This window comes from Solanum verrucosum, unplaced genomic scaffold, assembly GCF_900185275.1.
Source record: "Solanum verrucosum unplaced genomic scaffold, falcon-dt-bn FXZP01000228.1, whole genome shotgun sequence".
Lineage (NCBI taxonomy): Eukaryota > Viridiplantae > Streptophyta > Magnoliopsida > Solanales > Solanaceae > Solanum > Solanum verrucosum.
Genome location: NW_026020210.1, coordinates 2117169 through 2137484, shown reverse-complemented (window position 1 = coordinate 2137484; position 20316 = coordinate 2117169). Strand labels below are relative to the sequence as shown.

Genomic DNA, 20316 nt, shown 5'->3' with positions numbered 1-20316 from the left:
CCAAAAAGAGATTTTCCTACCTGTCAAGGTAAGGACGTGTTCTAAAGATTAGGTGGATCCACTATCTAGTTTCTTCTAATTGGGACATCCTATAAGGCACGTAGTTCAAGGACTTTGAGAATTGCACAAATTCACTTGGTGCTAAGTAAACTCCCAACATAAATCATTTAGTCATAATATCATATGCATATTCTTTAGTCTTGAAATGGTGAGAATCTAGTAACACCAACTCAATTGTAAGACTCAAAATCATAATAATAACTCCTTTGAAATACCATAATTTCATAAAATAATCGACGTTTAAAAGACACTTAATCTAAAGCATCTAAATTATGATAATCATTTTCATCATAAAATCACACGTCATGAATTGAAGTGGCTAAATCATTGAAATCCTTAATAATGAGAATACTTCAATTAATTAGAAGTAAACCTAAATTCATAAAAGCAGGAGATACTTTATTCAAGAATAACCTAGAATAATAGTCACCACAATTCATTTATGCATGCATAATTTCAAAACTCAATTCATGATCAAAGTAGACAATTAGCATGGGTTCATATGAAAGACATTGAAAACATGAAATTTGAATCCAATCATACATGATAAGATCAAATATAATCAATTAAATCAGAATTAATTAAACACATAAAGAATCATATAGGAACCCTAGAAATTGGGTGAAATCATAAAGGAAAAATTGAGAAATCTTGGGACTCAATGGATAAAAAGGGATCCATTAAAGAAGTTTCCACATATCTTTGGTAATCGAAGCCCTAACAATTGAGTAAGAGACCTTGGAGCTTGAAGAACCCTAAAAATTCTTGAGAACTTTGGGAGAGAATTTGGAGAAGATGATTTGAGGGATTTGAGTGGATGAGAGGGAATGGAGGGATTTTGAAGGGTAAAATCAACGACGTAGTTTAAGAGTTAAAAGGATAGTAAAAGCCCCAAGTAACCCTGAACTTAAAAGTTCCCAACAAACCTACAACTCGACCTACGGTCTGTAGGAACTTCTACAAATCAACCTAGTCACTCGTAGAACCTGTTACTAGGACCAATATTATGGTCAACTTCCACGAAACCCTTCCTACGGGTTGTCACAACTTCTATGGCTCGTAGGCCTCAGTCGTATAACCCAAAATCCCAGAATTACCTTCAAGTCACATCATTTTCCATGAACGCTATTCTACGACTCATCAAATCTTCTACATACCATCTCGCTAGTCAGTAGAAACTTATTAGATACTTGAAATTTTCCAAAATTTTAACACAGACCCCATGATTGCATTTCTACGGACCGTAGTAGGACCTTGTATCGTTCGTAGGGGCAGGGGCGGAGCCACGTAGGCTCCAGGGTGTCCAATTGGACACCCTTCGTCGAAAAATAATATAATATATACACGTAAAATTTTGACTTTATATTGGTATATATAGCATTTGGACACTCTAAAATAACAAAGTAAAGCGTAGTGGAGTTGGCAATACCCGTCGCGAACGAATATTACCTCCACTAACTATTTTAGTTTGGATTTTTTTTCAATTAAAATTGAATTATTTCCTTAAATTTTAATACTTTTTCCTTGTGGTATAAGATTTCCTTAAATTTGATACTTTTTCCTTGTATATTTTTTTCAATTAAAACTGAATTATTTCCTTAAATTTTAATACTTTTTTTCTTGTGGAATAAGATTTTCTTAAATTTTAATACTTTTTCCTTGTGGAATAAGGTATTCTTTCTCTATAAATAGGAGACTCATTCACCCAAATTATATCACAATATTTATTAAGAATAGAATCTCGATAATTCTCTCTCTATTTTTTCTTCTCTTTCTTTTATTTTATAACAACAATAACCAGCTTAATATTTTAGTTTCAAGTTTCAATGGACATGAGGAATTATTATAATAGAGTACCAAAAAAAGTTCGACTTCTCTAAGTCAACCAAATAAAAAAACAACGGTAGATCAATTAGAGATGTTGTCACATTCTTCTCAAAAACAAAGCATTGATTTAAATACTCTAGAAGTTGATCCAGCAAAAAGAACTTTAGTTATAAAACTTTTCAGGATATGAAACCTCGTTGAGTACAGTTGTAATAATATATTTAAATTATGTTTTCAATAGTAGTTTATTTTGTCTTTATGTTAGTTTTGAATTATACAGTTGTAATTCTATTAAAAATATTATTTTATTTAATTAAATATTGCTTAACTTAATTATTTGTTTTGGTAATTTAATTCATCGTTTTTTTAAAAAAATATTACTATTAAAAATTTGGACACCCTTCATGAAATTCCTGGATACGCCACTGCGTAGGGGACTTCCATAAAACATGCACTAATGTCAAAAATGCAACTTTCTTCCATTCTAGCTTACCCAATTTTTGAGGTGTTACAATCTCTCACCCTTGGGAACATTCATCCTCGAATAGGACTTAAGCTAGCATGAATAGAATAGGAAAAGAACAATGGACTCTAGCAATCCATCATGAATGCAAATCATATCAAAATGAATATAAACAAGGAGTAATCGACCCTAACCTAAAGCATAAACTCAAAATCAAGTTTTCATGAACATGCGTCATATGAAAACATGAGAACATCTAAAACGCATGAATCTAAAAGAGTAAACATGAGGAACTAATACCTCAAGCTACAACGGAAACGGAGGGAAAGAGATGAGGAAACTTGACATAAATTGAAACATGGTGTATATATTAACACCAATAACATGAACTTATTCATAGTGAGATAAAGATAAATCTATCTGGTTAAGTAATAAAATGATTAACTAGTCTGATAGTTAGAAAAAAAAATACATTGATAATAAAATTGACAAATATGTTGGTACAAATAAACGTAGCAGCATATACTTTTTTCATTCACTTTACTTATCATATTTTAATTTGTGTATGCTCTTTAAAAAATAAGCAATTCATATGAAAATTTTATCACAATATTCATATTAATTGATAAATGATTTGAGAAATAAACAATTAATTTCAAAGTAAAATATGAAGAAAAAATTGGATTTTCTTAATATATTAAAACTAACAAAAAATGAGAATTTATTTTTGAAATAGTAAATAAATAAAAGTAAGCCGGGAGTATTTATTGATTCAATGTAAATATTTGTATTTTCAAACACAATAATACGCCTCAAATGCATTTTTTTTTTTTAAAAGGAGTGTAAATGACAATATTACCCTTAGGTTGACTGAAGAACATAAAGGAGACATTATAAACGAGGAAAGTATTTATTGATTTGATGTAAATACTTATATAACCGAACTCAATAATTCGCGTCAAATGCCCGAAAAAAGGAGTGTAAATGACAATATTACCCTCAGGTTGACCTAAAGAAAGAACATTAAGGAGACATTATAATTAGTACACATGGCTAGAAGTCAAACAACCTACACCATATAAGACCTTTTATTGACTATCTCTATTTATATTTTAAAAATGGTAGTTAGGAATTAAAAAACACTCAACATTAATACAAGTAATTAATATAACTTTAAAATAATTCCATATTGCTCGGATCATGTTACCCAACAAGGCAATTATAGATGCTTAATACCTAACTAAGAGAGAAACGAACACCGACCAGCACAGAACAATTCAATTTATTTATTACAAACTAATAATAATTTATAGTTCTACTTAATGATAATTTAGGTTTTTTTATGAAGCCGGAGGTTTGATTTAGGTTGATGATAAAGTGAGAATACTGTTAATTCTCTTACGTAGAGTTGGTCTATAAAAATTCAAGGCTTAAGTTAAATATTTTGATCTGCGTGATTTAATTCATCTAAAAATTAAAATTGATATATAGCTAAAATTTATTCATGAAAAATCTTATTCAAAATATTTTTTAAAATAATTTTTTTATTTTTGATAAGTTATATATATTCATAAAAATTATATTAGATACTTATAAAAGTTATTTAAAAAAAAAAAAAAAAGCTTAGTAAGATTCCAATAGGTTAGGTTATGATTCATTTCAATTCAAGTGACTTTTAAGTAGACATTATTAAGTAAGGTCATTTTGATCCAGGTTCAATTTCGAGCTCACCATTTGACACCCATATACTAATAATTAGGGTATAGTATATCGTTTAGTAGAGTGCATTAAAAAATAATTATGTATTATTTTTGTGTAATAACGACATCTTGTTTGATATATATTTTTAATTTATGTATAACTAATGCTAGCAATATTTAGATTGAGGTATGTATAACTAATATATGAAAATCTATTATATTAGAAATGCAAGGGGTTTTAATGTAGGAATTAGCAGGGGCGGAGCTAGCATAGAGTTAGGGGGTTCATCCGAACCCCCTTCGGTGGAAAATATTACTATTTATACATGGCTAACATTGTTTTTATGTATATATAGTAGATGTCGAACCCCCTTCGATTAGTTCGTGATTTACTTCTTCAGTTTTTTAACCCCCTTATTAAAAATCCTAGCTCCGCCAATGGGAATTAGCATGGTCAAAGACACAATTGTCTTCCACTATATTTGTAGAGGATATTTTTATACATAAATATTATATTTTAGAAATTATGCATAAAATACACCAAATCAAACAATGCATAAAATGTAATCACTACTAGAAAAATTGGAATTAGCTACGAAATTTGTCGCTAATCGGTTGTTATTATGCTCGTAGCTAACGTAAACTTGTCCTAATTCATCACTAAATAAAATTAGCAACGAATTTTATTGTTTAGCTACAAAACTAATTTGTCGTTAAATTCTATAATATCAGCATTATTAATATATTTTATTCAATATTATTCTTATACATCCTACCGAACGATTCATCGATACATTTGATTTTTAATGTGTGTTTGTTAAGTAGCTCCTCAACATGAGAATTGCACGTGCAGACTATGTTCCCTTGTAGCTGCTGGGAAAGAGCAAGTTGTGGTAATCACCTGTTATTTCCTTAATCTGTAAGGCCATTTTCAGCAACAGATATTTATAAAAACCCTTAGAGAGTTTGCCAATTTTCATTGTGCACATCTCTCTCATACATATAATTAATTTGGATGATATATATGGAAGAAGCTATGAAAATGAAGAAGGTAGTTTTAGTGTTGATGATACTATGTGCAAGTCTCCAAATTGGTTCATCTCTAATTGATGGTAATTAATCAATCCTTAATTATCCTTTTTATTACCATTTATGCATACTTTGTACATGTTGTTTTTATTAATTCAATGCTATATCTACACTACTAGAAATAAAGGTTTTTTCAATCATGAATTCATTAAAAATTTATGCTACAGAATGTGATTTTCTCATTTATTTTTCACCGAATCAGCTCACTGAGAAAATATATGACGGGAATAGATTCTCATTGAAAAAGTGAAAAAATTCCTCTTTTTTCCGTGTGAAAATATTACTTACTGTACTATTTTTTCTTTTCATATCTTCAAATTCATTTTCATAAAGCTAGCTAGGTCTTTTTCCTCTTTAGTTTGTTTTAAGAAGGATGTGGGAAAACTTTAAATTTAAATTTTTTATTTTACGTGTCTATGTCAAGCTCTTACGATTATAAAAATGTCATGACATATTTAAAAGTATTTATTCTTTTCTTTTGGATATATATAACCTATTGGAGTTGCAAGTGTTTAGAACTTGGGAGTTGTGACAATAAATTAACTTACTCCTTGTTAGAGTACCATTTTGCATGAGTTATTATTAGTTGTCAGCAATCTTTGGCCACCAAGTTCGCAAATGTCATTCAATGCTCCAACTCACAATTAATAGTTTTAGAGTGGGTTAGTCGATTAAAAATAGTTGATAAATATGATAGCTAAAATTAATTTTATAAATAAATAATTACATATTGTTTTTTTATATAGAAATATTGAAATTAATTAAGAAGTTAGTGTTTTCGGTATAAACGTGTTTATAAGCGCTCTTTTATGTAAAAATGACTGAAATGTCCTTGAATCTATTTACCAATAATATAAATTGGAAAGTATTTTCATATAAAAAAGGACAAATAATGAAAATATTCTAAACACTTTTTTTGTTACCAAATGCATACACACAAGAGTGATGATGGATCCTCACTTCGGGGCGGAACTAGTAAGGATGTAGGGTTCATCTGAACCCCTTATATATATAATAAATGTTGAATCTATTTGACTTCTTCGTATGTTCACTTTTTCATATTTTGAACTTCTTAATGAAAATTTTGATTCCGCCACTGCCCTCACTCTATTGTTTTCTAACTTATACCAGGATTATTACCAAATGGCAACTTCGAGCAAGGTCCAAAACCATCACAAATGAAGAACACAAGAGTAATAGACCCTCATGGTATACCTCATTGGGAACTCTCAGGTTATGTAGAGTACATAAAATCAGGACAAATGCAAGGTGACATGTTACTTCCAGTACCACAAGGGGATTATGCTGTTAGGCTAGGTGAAGATGCCTCACTCAAAACCAAAGTCAGAAATGTCACAAAAGAGACATTTTACTCCCTATCTTTTGTGTTTGCTAGGACTTGTGCTCAAGAAGAGAGACTTAATGTGTCAGTGTCACCTAATAGTGAACCAAAAGATTGGGGAATGTTGCCATTACAAACAATGTATAGTAGTGATGGATGGGATACTTATTCATGGGGTTTTTTGGCTGAGGCTAATGAGATTGATATTGTGCTACATAATCCTATTGCTCATGAGAAGGACCCTGCTTGTGGACCACTTATTGATTTTGTTGCTCTCAAGGCTTTGAAAACAACACATAGACCAAAAGGTATAATTAACTCCTCCCATTCATTACATTGTCAATTTTACTATTTATGTGATATTATTCGAGTTGAAAAAATCAAAAAGATTTTTCCTTTAATCATGAATTTTTCATATACCCTATCCGTTTTATTTGGCGTGGAGTTTAAAAAAGAAAGAAAGACTTTTGAAACGTGTGGTTTAAAATAAGTGACATGTGTTTGTGTGGCTATAAATCATTTCATTAATGATAAAATAGACATTTTAAAGTTAAATTATTGTATTTAATATAGAAATGTATCATTCTTTTTGGGACTGACTAAAAAGGAAAGGGAGTCAGTCATATAAACTAGGATAGAAGGTGTACTACTTTTTAATATTTTGAATGTTAATTATTGTAACTTTTAATTATTTTTGTGTAATTCTTAAATATGTAAATTTTATTTAAAAAAACTTATATTATGTACCTAAATTTACGGTCAAAATTAAAAATTTAGACTCACCAAAATATTCAACTTGCTTTAGACACATGTATAGTTCAAGTTCTTTTGAAACTTGTGGTTCTAAATCTGTTATAAAATTTACATCGGTTATAATTAAATATTTTTCATTTATTAAGGATAAATTGAAAGTTTAAATTAAATTATTTTCAAATTTAGAAAGATGCCAGTCTTTATTTGGACGAAAACTAAATAGTACCATGGTATGCACATGCACTTATTATTTAATCTACATTATCTTTCAATACCTATTAAATAAAGTTACCCATATCTACTGCCTTTTAAATGATCAGATTGTGTAAATACTTTCCATACATCAGTGTACAAAATTTAAACTCTAGTTACATAAATGTATGCAGACAACATGTTGAAGAATGGAAACTTTGAGGAGGGTCCATACATCTTCCCTAACACAACTTGGGGAGTCCTAATTCCTCCCAACATAGAAGATGATCATTGTCCATTGCCTGGATGGATAGTTGAATCTCTCAAGGCCGTAAAATACGTCGACGCCGATCACTTCATGGTGCCCGAGGGCAAACGAGCCATCGAGCTAGTCGCGGGACGAGAAAGTGCAATAGCACAACAAGTGATCACCAAAGCTGGAAGAATTTATGATCTCACATTCTCAGTTGGAGATGCTAACAATTCTTGTGAAGGGTCTATGGTTGTTGAGGCATTTGCTGGCAATGTTGCATTACAATTTAAATATGTGTCTAAAGGCAAAGGTGGGTTCAAACGTGCTAAGCTTAGGTTTACAGCAACGTCTCAACGCACTAGGGTTAGGTTCTTGAGCTCGTATTATCATATGAAGAGTGACAACTCTGGCTCTTTGTGTGGTCCTGTGGTCGATGATGTTAGGTTAGTCAGCATTCGCAATCCACGTATCCCATAGGCCAATTAACTACGTTATGTGTGTCTCTTTTTTAATTTGGTTTGTGATCTGTTCATATCGCTCTACGAAATCATGAGCTATATGATATATTAAGTGTAATATTATTATAGTGCAATTGTTACTTTTACATGTTACACACGCAAGAGATTTATATTATTTGGTGTTTCAATGTCACGTCTTATATGTACTTATCAAAATTTCAAGAAATCAAATGAAGTTATGTTAGTCTATTTATCCCACGAAATATTTGTCACCTCCCACCAACAACAGATACCAGGCTATCCACTGTATTAACTAATTAATCTTGTGAAGTGGAGTAAGGATAAGAAATAGAAAAACAGATAGGTGAAAGAATATCTGAGCATATATTAGAATTAGATAGTATAACACTGATGATATGTAAAGAATTTGAGCATCAAATCTAAAACTTAAAGAGAACTAGTGTGGAGAAATTATATTCATGACAAACAGAAACCATCATTTTATAGTTAAAAGTCCTTGTGAAAAAGACTTTTATAATATTCAATAACCTAAAACTTTAGGTCGTTTGGTTGGAAACAAGTTATTCCAGAATAAGTTATTCCACCATCCAAAACAGGCAAAAGTCTATCTCCTGGTGACTTCAGAAAAAGAAGGGGAGGGGGGGGTCGCATTGGAATTCCAATAACAGAGATTTATTATAGACGATACTGTAAATAGTAAAGCGGTTATTCATTTTCCCCTCAAAAGAATAGCTCCAAGTGGCTGATCTATTGTCTAGAGTCTACATTGTATATAACACTGACAATTCAAATCATTGGGCAATAATATCATTATTCCTTGTGCCCCCATCACATACAGTACACAAAAGGAAATGCTCACGATTAGTTCACGTAGTGTGATTTGAATGAAATCAGTTGACAACATCAAGGACCAATTTGCGAGATTTCAGGACAGACCATCTCAGGCGACGGTAGTAAGCTGCTTGGAGAAGTGCAAGTGATAAGACGAATATCCATTTGAAACCCATCTGTAGGAATTATAATACCCAAGAGGTCAGAAAAATCATTTAATGGCACATTCAACTGTCAATGAGGATCCAATATCAGTTCAACATGCAAAATGCTGAGGCTGAGTATAGTAACTAGCATACTGCAGGAGAAGGACCAAATGGAAGATTGCGACTTACCAGCTTTCTCTCTTCCATTTCTGGTTCAGCAGCCCATGACAAGAACGACACAACATCTTTTCCCATCTGCACAGTGAGAGAAAAATTACTTCCATCTCTTTATAATGGATCAACAAATAAAGAAGAAAGAGAGCAAGACATATTACTTGTGCCTCAGTTGCAGGTATACCATCTTCATACTCAACAGCACCATCATTAAGCATTTTAGGCATCGCTATAGCTCCACCAGGGAAGTAAGGGTTATAGTGAAGACCTTCCCTAATCTACAATAAGACTTGAGAAGTTATTATGGTTCGCAGACTTCCAATAGAAAATTGTGATAACAATAAGTTAGTATCGAACAGTTTCATTATTAGGTACACAACCAATTAAAAATGGAGCATATCTCTTCACAATTTCATCTTCAGATGTACACTATTTTTCTGTTGATGCTTCCCCTATTCTAAACAAACAAAAGATGGTCACAAACCAAAAGAAGTCTGAGGGGAAGAAATTACCGAGACACCAGCAGGAGGGTCCCGGTAGCCAGTTAGAAGAGCGAAAACATAGTTTTGACCGTTATGCCGGGCCTGAAAGAAGAAAGAAAATCAGGCAATGCAGATAAAATATAGCTGAAAGAAGAGGACCAAGGCAATACCTTAGTGATAAGACTTAGATCAGGAGGATAAGCCCCACCATTTGCAAACCTTGCAGCTGCTTCATTTGCGTAAGGCTGTGGAAAACGATCACTCAACTTCCCAGGGCGGGTGAACATCTCACCCTCATCATTAGGGCCATCAACCACCTCAATCTCTGCTGCCATGGCCTTAGTTTCTTCTTCAGTGTATGCAACACCAACAAGATCACGGTAGGAAATTAGTGACATTGAGTGGCAGGATGCACACACTTGCTGGTAAACCTGATGACCTCGACGTATCCTGTCAGGCAAATAAAGGTGTTAAACTGAATGGGGTATCCATTTCATTGAAGACTCATGCTCAAATTTAGTTTTGGATAAACAAAAGGTTGAACTGTTATTCTGTAGCCTCCAATGAACTTTAATTATCATGTGGCAGCATAGCATATACTCACGAAGCATGATCATAAGAGCTGAGAATGCCTTCATGAGGCCAAGGATAGCTCGGACACTCTAAGCCATGTTCGGCCTCATCAGAATAAGCAACTCCTGCAAAGCTAAGTAGCCCAGAGACTCCAGCACCAACCACTGCAAATGCTCTGAAAGACTTTAACCCAGCAGATCCAAAACCATCTGAGTCATGCTTTGAAACAAATAACAAAGTAATTTAATCAGCTGTAAATTATTCCATGATCATATAATTTATAGACCATACAATGCTAATGTAAAGGATTCAACAGAACACACTTAGTGATAAAAACTTTAATGGCTCAGAGTCATTAGCATATGTTAATATAACACCAAAAAGAAAGAAAAAAGGCAATTAAAAGGTACATTACAATTGTTTATACCCTGCACCACTAGGATACACATTATTTTACTCGTATTAGAGGTTCACCTGTATGATGGCTCTCCCAATAAGCAATTTTGCTCCTTGTGGGATCAGGGATGAAAACCATAACAAATGGCATGAGAAACTAACTATGCATAGTTTACATCCTCATAGATATATGAATTAGTAGTTATATGAATGACACTCTCAATTATATTCACCAAAGAAATATGGGATCTGAAGAATCAAATCATGTAAACCAAACTGGGCAACAATAAGTCTGCCAAGGGATTCACAAAACTGATAGTGAAATTTTACGATGTCTACTGACACGGTTGAACCATCTACCACTCTGCATTGTTTTTCACTCTTTCTGAAATGGTTAGGATTGTATTCAAAACAGCACTAAGAGTGTGCTGGGAACTTTGCACAATGTGGCAAAGTATAATGATACAAAAGTACATCACATCCTTAAACATGTAGGGATTCCAGTAGCTCTATTAAAACAAAAAGTTGCTAGCCTTTATCTTCTGGATGGAACTGTATTTGTCTTCGAAACATCTCAAGTTCCTCTTCACCACTCTTATTTAATATTTTCTTGTGAAACTAATGATGTCCAGATTGTAAGACAAATAGGTACTAGTCTCTGCCAGGGGTAAATGCAGCGCTGACTTCACGTTTATTCTTATGGCAGAACCACCAACAAGAAAATGGAAATCAAGCTCTTTAGTTTCAGTTTGAGATATTGAAACATGGTCAAGTAGCTCTTCTACCACACATCGAGATCCATCATTGCTTTCTCTAGCTAACTATAGGAATACATGAAATATCTTGTAGTATCAGTAGTGTTAGTTTGGCTGCATATTAAGCACTCAAAGAACCAGGTTCTTTGAACAACTATGCGAGAAGGTAATTTGCAGAAAGTATATTAATACAAGTATTTAACGTGGAAAACTCACTTCCCTTAGGAGTCAAAAACCATGATCCAATTCTCCACTATCGTTTCAGGTTTGCAACTGCCCTTCTAGCCTAAGCTTCTTTTATGATACCAGCAGTATCTAAGTAATATTTGATAGTACAAAATTAATAATCAAGGACACCAGAAGAGCTAACTATTTGTACTACAAATATAAGCATGATGAAATCACATGCCACAATAAACTAGAAGTTTATTAATATGAAATTCATGTCATAGTAAACCTGAAGCTTACTAAAAGAAATAGCACATATAATTGTAAATTTTCACTAGAACCTTTCTTTTACCTGGACATTCAAGGGGGAGTGTTGTAAAATAAGGGTGGATGCCCATGTATGAGACCCACCCATTTATGGCCTATTTTCACTTACCCAATCATTCTCCTTCTTGGTGGCCAAGAAACAAGTTTGTTTCTTTAACTTTGGCTATAAATAGCCTTTTCAAACGAACAAAAGAAACACAAGAACAGATTGTTCTCTTCCTCTCTCAACTTTTTGTTAATTTAGTTTATCACTATCATTTGTTGGTTATAAAATAAATACAGAAGTGATAAACTAAATTAACAAGAAGAGGGAGAGAGGGAGAGAACTATTCTTAACAAAAGGGAGAGAGAGTAAGAAAAAAATTTGGTCTTGTATTTCTTTTGTTCGTTTGAAAAGGCTATTTATAGCCAAAGTGAAACCAAGAAGTAAGCATTAGTGGGTCCCATGAGCATCCATATCTTTTACAACACTCTCCCTTGGATGTTCATGTAAAAGAAAAGTTCTAGTGAAAGGACAAGTATATATAGTTATACTTAATACGCATTGTTTGCTGCCCCACTAAATATCTTACCAAGAAAACCCAAAGGGATAAAAACCTTGGTTAAGAAAATAAGAGTACAACGCGTATTGTACTCCCACGAATAAAGACCACAATACAGATGGTTAAGTCTTCGCATCCCAATCTTGCGTACCATCTTCTCAAAAGTTGAAGTTGGTAAGGATTTGGTGAATAAATCCACTGGATTATTACTTGAACGGAAATGTTGCACATCAACGTCACTGTTCTTCTGGAGATCATGTCTGAAGAATAATTTTGGTGAAATGTGTTTCGTTCTATCTCCTTTTATGAACCCTCATTTTAATTGGGTTATGTCTACAGCATTGTCTTCTAGTAAGATTGTGGACACCTTAATATCATACTCCAGACTACATTTTTCTTTGATAAAATGTATCACTAATCTCAACCATACACATTCGCTGTTTGTTTTATGAATAGCTATTATCTCAGCAAGATTTAGAGAAATGGCAACAATAGACTGCTTCATGGATCACCATGATATAGCAGTTCCCCTATATGTGAACATAAGGTCTAGAAGGTCATCCATTTACAGAATAGCAAATCAAATGCCAGACGTGTTTATTGATTTGAAAAGGATAACTAAGTCACATATTCGAGCAGAGAATTGCCTATCCAAATTGATGTTCCAACAGGACCATCTACTAGTGTCAGAGCTTCTGAATCTTCAACACATCTGAAGCGTGGTACACCATTGGGTTCAAAGGATAAAAATCCTAGAAAAAAAAGCGCGAAAAATGATCATATGACACCATAAAAGAATCTCATTAAGAGATTCAAGATTTGATTAATCTTGATATTCCTAAAGAAATCAATGAACTCGAGACTGAAATGAATAAAGAACTACCAAATTTTACTGGTGATTGGATAAACTGAATCGATTGAAAATTATGGTGGATAAAGTTTTTGCATATAACGTTGCAATAAATAATATGCAAGACATTGAGGATCTTGAACCTCTATCTGTCAAAGAATGTCGGCATAGATGTGATTGGCCAAAATGGCAAGATGCAATTCAATTAGAATTGAACTCACTTGCTAAATGTGAGGTTTTGGGACCAATAGTCCAAACGCCTAATGATTTAAAATCAGTTGGCTATAAATGAGTCCTTGTGCGAAAAAGAAATGAGAAAAATAAAATTGTAAGATACAAGCCATGCCTTGTTGCGCAAGGATTCTTTCAAAGACCCAGTGTCGACTATGAGGAAACATATTCACTGGTTATGGATGCGATAACTTTTTGATATCTCATCAATTTAGTTCTACATGAAAAGCTTGAAATACACCTAATGGATGTGGTTACAGCTTCATAATGAAATTTATATTAAAATCCTAAATAGGATTTAAAATTCCTGAAGCATATAGTTCAAAGTCTCGAGAAATACTCAATCAGATTACAAAAATTATTATACAGTTTAGAACAATCAGGGTGCATGTGGTATAATCACCTCAGTCCGTAATTGATAAAAGAAGGTTATATAAATGATGTCATTTGTCCTTATAATTTTATTAAGAAAAAAACATTAGAATTTGTTATACTTGTTGTTTATGTTGATGACATAAATCTCATTGGAACTCCAAAAGAGGTCCAAAAAGCAATTGAGTATCTAAAGAAAGAATTTGGAGTGTACAATACAGAAGATCAAATGGAAAGTAATTACTACTTTAGGTTTTTGGTGTAAAGAACAGGATATAGAAGAGGAGTTCCAATTAGTGGACTTCATAGGATCTCTGTAAGTATTTCTTTTTAGTCTTTTCCTTTTGTTGTAACAGTCTTTTTTTTTGGAGGTGGCCAGCATAGCCCTTAATGCTGAGGAATATAAAAAGTTACCAATTTCAAAAAAAAAAAAAAGAATTTGATATATCTTGGAAAGAAAAAATGTAGTATTGGTCTGCAAATTGAACATTTAGCAGACGGGGTCTTTATCCATCAATCTGCCTATACTGAGAAAATTTTGAAACGATTTTACATGGACAAGACACATCCATTAAGTACTCCAATTGTTGTCCGTTGTTCGATCACTTTAAGTAAAGATCCGTTTCAACCTCAAGAAGAGAATAAGGAACCTCTTGGTCCTTTAGTACCACATCTTAGTGCAATTGGTGCACTTACGTATCTTGCTAATGCTACAAGACTTGACATAGTGTTAATGTTAATCTATTAACAAGATATAGTTCTTCCCCTACACGGAGACATTGGAACTAAATTATGGGCGGGAGGAGGGTTTGGGAAAGAGGGGGCCTTTGGGAAAGAAGGGAAAGGGACCCACCAATAAGGTGTAAAGTGCAAGGGCCCCAATGCCATATAAGGCGTGTGGGGCCATGCGCCTTCCTGTTGACGTTTATTTCACATCTGTTAAGGGACAAAAGCCAAGGTCTGGGGGGCTGCGCCTTTGCCCCTTTGGTTTCTTCCACAATTTGTTTGCCCTTTTGGCAAAAAATTTTGCCCTTTAGGCTCTAGACTCATCAATCAACTACATCTCAATCACAAACTACTTGGATTGTCTACATGAATCCTCTATATACATTGCACCCTATTCCCAACATTAACAAATGGCTTGACGTATACGGTAAATTCCCCAAATATCCCCTGTATTCATGTACTAGTATACAAGCTTGTAACAAAAAATAACTAGTGTAATCCCACAAGTGGGGTCTGGTGAGGATAGAGTGTATGGAGACCTTACACTACTTCATACCAATAGAGAGGTTGTTCTTGATAAACCCTCAACTTGGATAAAACATTTCTAATGTAAGTACTACAACAACAAATCTTAATCCCACCTAATTCAAATCCCCTAAATGATCCTTTGTTTCCACTGAGTTTTAGCATTCAACTGTGGGACATATATAGAAATACCTTAAAGGTGGAAGTCTTAAGCACATTGCTGGCATTTGAAAGCTTGCTTTCGTCTCTGTGAGCTGCTCTCGTGATGAAACGATTAATTCTTCCAAACCCTGAATTTAGAAACAAATAAAGCAACAAACTTTACAGTTTCAGGGGTAAATGATGAGCAAAATTTGACGAAACTAATAAAATGTAAGGAAATCCATGAATAGTGATGAGTTTATACCATCGAGCCCTATCCTGATCTTCTTTCCGAAACCTGTTTAAAAAAATCATAAGATTTAGCTCATTTTCTACTCAATCAATCAATCAACAAAAATTTAATACCAAACTAGTTGAGATCTCTATGAATAAAATCCAAATCCAGATATGATAAAAAGGACGTACTCATTATTTAACGAGACAGAGAGAGAGGACACTATGCAGAGGGAAATGGTGTAGCGTTGCAATGGCTGCACTGTGTTTAGGAGAAGAAATTGTGGTGTGGGAGGGAGAAGCACGTGTGGCTCAGATCATCTTGAGAATAAAAAAATCAGGAATTTGTCCAGTCATCGTCCTGGGTGGCCTAGCTCCAGTCAAATTCGGGTTTGCTAATTTTAGCTGGATATACTTTTTGACACCAATTTATTTTTTAGATAATGATCTACAAAACTTTATTAGAAAATGTTAGATTATGAGCAAGTTATTATAATGTAAGACAAGAGACTAATATTTTATCTCTAAGGTTAAAAAATATAATGAGCAAATATTTGATTTGAATCTAACGTAATTTATAAAGGTAATTTTTTCATACAACATTAGATAAGATTTTAGTAGAGTTTTAGAAAAGCATACGCAAGGCAGATTTGGAGTGGCTAACTTATCGTTTTAATGTCATCTTTAAGATAACGAAGATGTGTGAAGAACAAAGGTAGAGTAGGATGATTTTGTTGTACAAGAACAATGATGATATTCAAAATTGCAACAACTGTAGGGAAATAAAAATGCTAAGTTATACTATGAAAGTGTGGGGTGGGAGTGGGGGAGATGAGGGTAAGGATAGGTGTGTTAATTCTTGAGAATCAGTTTGGATTCTTATCGAGGTCGATCTACAACGTTAGAAGCCATCCACTTTGCGCGGTGACTCGTAGAGCAATATAAGGAGAGAAAGAGAGATTTGCATATGGTATTCATTAACCTTAGAGAAGGCTTACAATAAAGTTCAGAGAAAGATTCTATGAAGATGCTAGGAGGCTAGAGGTATAGATATGACTTACACGTGGATAGGCTATGACATATATGATTAAGTCAAAACTAGTGATGGGAACAATGGAAAGAGACTCAAAGCACTTCTAGTCATGATGGGGATGCACCATGAATCGACTCATACTCCATTTCTTTTCACAATGATTATAGATAAACTCTGAATTCTTATGTGATAGAAAGGTACTGTAATAAATTAAAAGGTAAGTTCTATATAATGGTGACTAGACTAACTATGTTATATGGGGCATAACATTGACCATTCAAGAACTCTCATGTTCAGAAGATGAAAGTCATGGTTATGAGGATGTTGAGGTAATATGTGGGCATACTATGAGAAATAAGATTAGGAATGAAGATATTCGAGACAAGGTAGGAGTGACCTCCATGGTGGACAAAATGAGGAAATTGAAATTGAGATAGTTTGTGTAACATCCCAAAAATTTCTAAGCTAAAGCCCGAACCATTCTTTAATTGCATGTAAAATCGTATCTTGTGATTCTTAAATCTCTCATATGTGTAAAGTTCAATTCATTAGAGTTCGAATGGATTTGGATATGACTTAAGGTCACAAGAACCCTCTAACACAAAGTTGAGTTGAAAGTTTTATTACCGATTAAGTTTTGACATAAGATTCTACTTAGATCTACTTCAAACAATCATATCTCCTAGCACATAATGAAGTAGGTGGCTGATAGAATAACGCTATCAAAGAAACTTAATCCAGGGAGTATATAACCCAACTAATTGGGTTGGGATCGTTCCCACAGGGAGTGGTTTGAGAATCAAGAGTCAAGCACAAATATGTTCAAGTCAATCATAGGTAAAAACATTTACGAATAAAAGCATATTTCAAATTTAGGGTGACACAAGTGTCAAATAACGGGGGGGTGGGGGGGTTGATTGTAATTATCAACTGCAACAACAAATAACACAAAAATAACAAGTAAAGAGATGGGTTCTTGAGATGTGATCAAATTATTGGGTAATTGCAATTGATAGTAAATAGCTGTAAATCAGTGACTAAGTTAGACTTTAGTGGGGATAAATTTTCTCTCGAACAATTTACCCCGAATCAAATTGGTTTCTCTCGAACACCAATAAGCAGCAATTAAGCACAACCTTCGCTTTAGTCCATTCACTCTCTCGAGCTGAATGTGTGGAAAAGGGTTTAGGGTTCACTCTCTCAAGTTGAACCTATGACAACTCAATACCCACATACCATCAAATCAGTAATCTTGGTTTTAAAACCTCTCTCTCGAGTAAGCCAAAAACACGAAGGTAGAGTTGCATTTGCAACTACAACCCTTCAGATTAAGCCACAATTACTGAATGAAATCACTTTTAAACAACATTTACACTATCAAATAACAATACCCAACAACTAAATCAATCCATAATCACATAATCACACCCCAATAATTGGGGTTTTAGCTATACATCATAACAAGATAGAAATCATTACCAAATTGTGTTTCCATCAACTGGATAGGGTTAATTTCGTCTTTACAAAGGTCTAAGATGAAGAATCTTCAATACCCACTTCCAATTTCTCAGAAATGGAAATCTTCAAAGCTAAGGAAAATATTGTCCCCCAACTCAAAGTTCTAACTCAAAATTACTCTCATAAAAATAAAAGATAGAAACAAGATTGATAGATAAAAATGATGATAATGCTAAACTAAATATCCAATAGTGTATTTATAGTTGCAAAAAATGTGTTGTGAAGGACCATTCGGCGCAATAAGTTAGGATCGCCGATCCACTCGGCGATCCGCCCTTTGGTCAATTTCATCGCCTTTTTACTTTGGCCTTCAGCAACTTCAAGCTCTGTAACTTTGGGAGATATGACACTGCATCGTGGAACCGTTCGGCGACTCGCCGGCAACTCCTTTCTATCGCCGACTTGATTTTCTCCTTCAAGACTTGGCACACTAGAACATTAGGCGAGACCATGGCCATTCGGCGACTCGCCCAATGGTTTAGGCGATCCTCATGCCTTATTTTCTTCGTTCTTTCAGCTGCCTTGTTCTTTTTTGCTCATTAGTGTCCATCATTTGTCCCTCATTCCAAATACCTGAAAATCAAGGATTTACATCAGTTATTGATACAAAATATGCATTTGAAGACATTAAATCTATTAAAATAAAGCACTAAATGTGTCACGACCCGAGTCTACACTCTGGACGTGGGTGGCACTCAAGAACCATTGCTCCAACGAACCCTCATCCTGGCTGACTACAAGCGGAAGACTAACTCAAGCATACAAAGCTAAAAAACTGAATAAACTTCATGAAACTGAAATACAAAGCTTTAACTCAAATGAAAAACTCTCAATAAAATAATATATTCAACTCGCCATAAAATAGGCAACTTAAGTCTTTAAAACATTTAATAAAATAAATGAATAATACAGACTTCTCAACTATACTGATTATCTATATATGACGCCTCTAACTGATAAAGATGAAAGTCGGGACAAGACTCACGACATCCTAACTAAACTGAAAAGTAAATGAAATCCTCCAGAAAAAAGGAGGCTTGCCATAGCTAACTCGAACTCCTGGATGTATCAACGAATCTCCTGTTGATGATCCTGAATACATGTGTCTGCATCATGAGAAGATGCAGGCCAAATGGCTCAGTACGTGGAATGTACGAGCATGCAAGGAGAATTCTAAAACATAAACATAAGCTTGAATCTTGATAAAAAAAAAAGAACATACTTACCTTTTCTCAACTCACTCAACCCAAGAATAAGATACTCAACTAAAAGATTAGATACTCGACTTGAAATACTCAACTCTGGATACTCAACTCATGAATACTTAACTGAACTCATTTCATTATAAATCAGTTTAAAACAAGTGCAATATAAAGAAAAGGAAAACTGTTTAAAACATGATGTCAACTCATAATCATAAATTCATAAAAGGCATACCATGTTCGCTCTCAAAGTCTACTTGTGCAATGCATGAATGAAGTCTCATACCCCCCATCCATACTAAGCAGAACCCCTTGAGGAATCATGTAATTACTGTTGTGGGATTTTCTCTAACCGACAACCATCACTTAAGAACTATAGTGATGATACAACGTTATTAGCCTCACGCTGCCCGAGCCATCCTATACCTTGCCATGGTATATGACCTGAACTACTAAGTGGATCCACTAGTCTATGCGAAAAAGATTCATCTAAAAAGTATGACCCTTTTCTACCCATGATGGCTACATGATTTATGGGAGCTGTGAGTTTTCTGAACTCTCCCCCATATCGGTGCTCAATACTACTCCCAAAATATACTGGCTCTTTATGAACCCTCACCAATAAAGTGAAAGTTCATGTAACCAATCAACTACTAAGATTTCCCATTTTAAATTAGTGTTTATTTAAGAAATCTGCACAAAATTTTAATTTCAAATCACAAATTCTCCAAAAAGTAGAATTTCAATTTTCAAATTGTGATTTCATTTTTTTAAATTATAAAAAGACATCATTTTCTATCTTGAAAATACTCATGCCGGTCGTGAAGAGATCGTCTGTATTATATTGAAGAATTATATTAATGAATAACTAGTTAAAGACTATTGTTGACTACTTGACTAGTGGATCGTTATAAATTTATGTGTATTTGTAA

The 20316-nt window shown here is 33.7% G+C and overlaps 2 protein-coding genes across 4 annotated transcripts in view; one reads left to right on the top strand and one right to left on the bottom strand.

Moving 5' to 3' along the window:
- The first annotated feature begins 5074 nt into the window (after window positions 1–5074).
- LOC125830419 (uncharacterized) lies at window positions 5075–8167 on the top strand. Its single transcript, XM_049509611.1, has 3 exons — window positions 5075–5162; window positions 6271–6789; window positions 7621–8167. Exons 1-3 carry the CDS (start codon window positions 5075–5077, stop codon window positions 8154–8156), a joined length of 1143 nt encoding a protein of 380 aa, XP_049365568.1. The 3' UTR covers window positions 8157–8167.
- A 647-nt stretch (window positions 8168–8814) lies between these two features.
- The window catches only part of LOC125830424 (cytochrome c1-2, heme protein, mitochondrial-like), a 133101-nt gene continuing 121599 nt past the window's right edge, over window positions 8815–20316 (bottom strand). For 2 of the 3 annotated variants that reach the window (XM_049509619.1, XM_049509620.1), the window contains exons 2-9: window positions 15663–15695; window positions 15449–15546; window positions 10396–10583; window positions 9962–10241; window positions 9822–9893; window positions 9471–9587; window positions 9325–9390; window positions 8815–9165 (exon numbers count right to left, since the gene is read on the bottom strand). In XM_049509619.1, the coding sequence (XP_049365576.1) occupies window positions 9049–9165; window positions 9325–9390; window positions 9471–9587; window positions 9822–9893; window positions 9962–10241; window positions 10396–10583; window positions 15449–15546; window positions 15663–15695 (971 nt within the window). In that variant the 3' untranslated portion in view covers window positions 8815–9048. Of the gene's footprint in view, window positions 9166–9324; window positions 9391–9470; window positions 9588–9821; window positions 9894–9961; window positions 10242–10395; window positions 10584–15448; window positions 15547–15662; window positions 15696–15823; window positions 15913–20316 lie in introns of those variants that run through there. The other variant, XM_049509618.1, reaches the window with a different exon arrangement.

What these genes read in the sequence shown, in the direction of transcription:
- LOC125830419 (XM_049509611.1), top strand. Translation starts at nt 5,075, where the DNA reads ATGGAAGAAGCTATGAAAATGAAGAAGGTAGTTTTAGTGTTGATGATA. An exon ending in TGGTTCATCTCTAATTGATG is followed by an intron (nt 5,163 to 6,270) that starts GTAATTAATCAA and finishes AACTTATACCAG; the next exon opens with GATTATTACCAAATGGCAAC. An exon ending in AACAACACATAGACCAAAAG is followed by an intron (nt 6,790 to 7,620) that starts GTATAATTAACT and finishes AAATGTATGCAG; the next exon opens with ACAACATGTTGAAGAATGGA.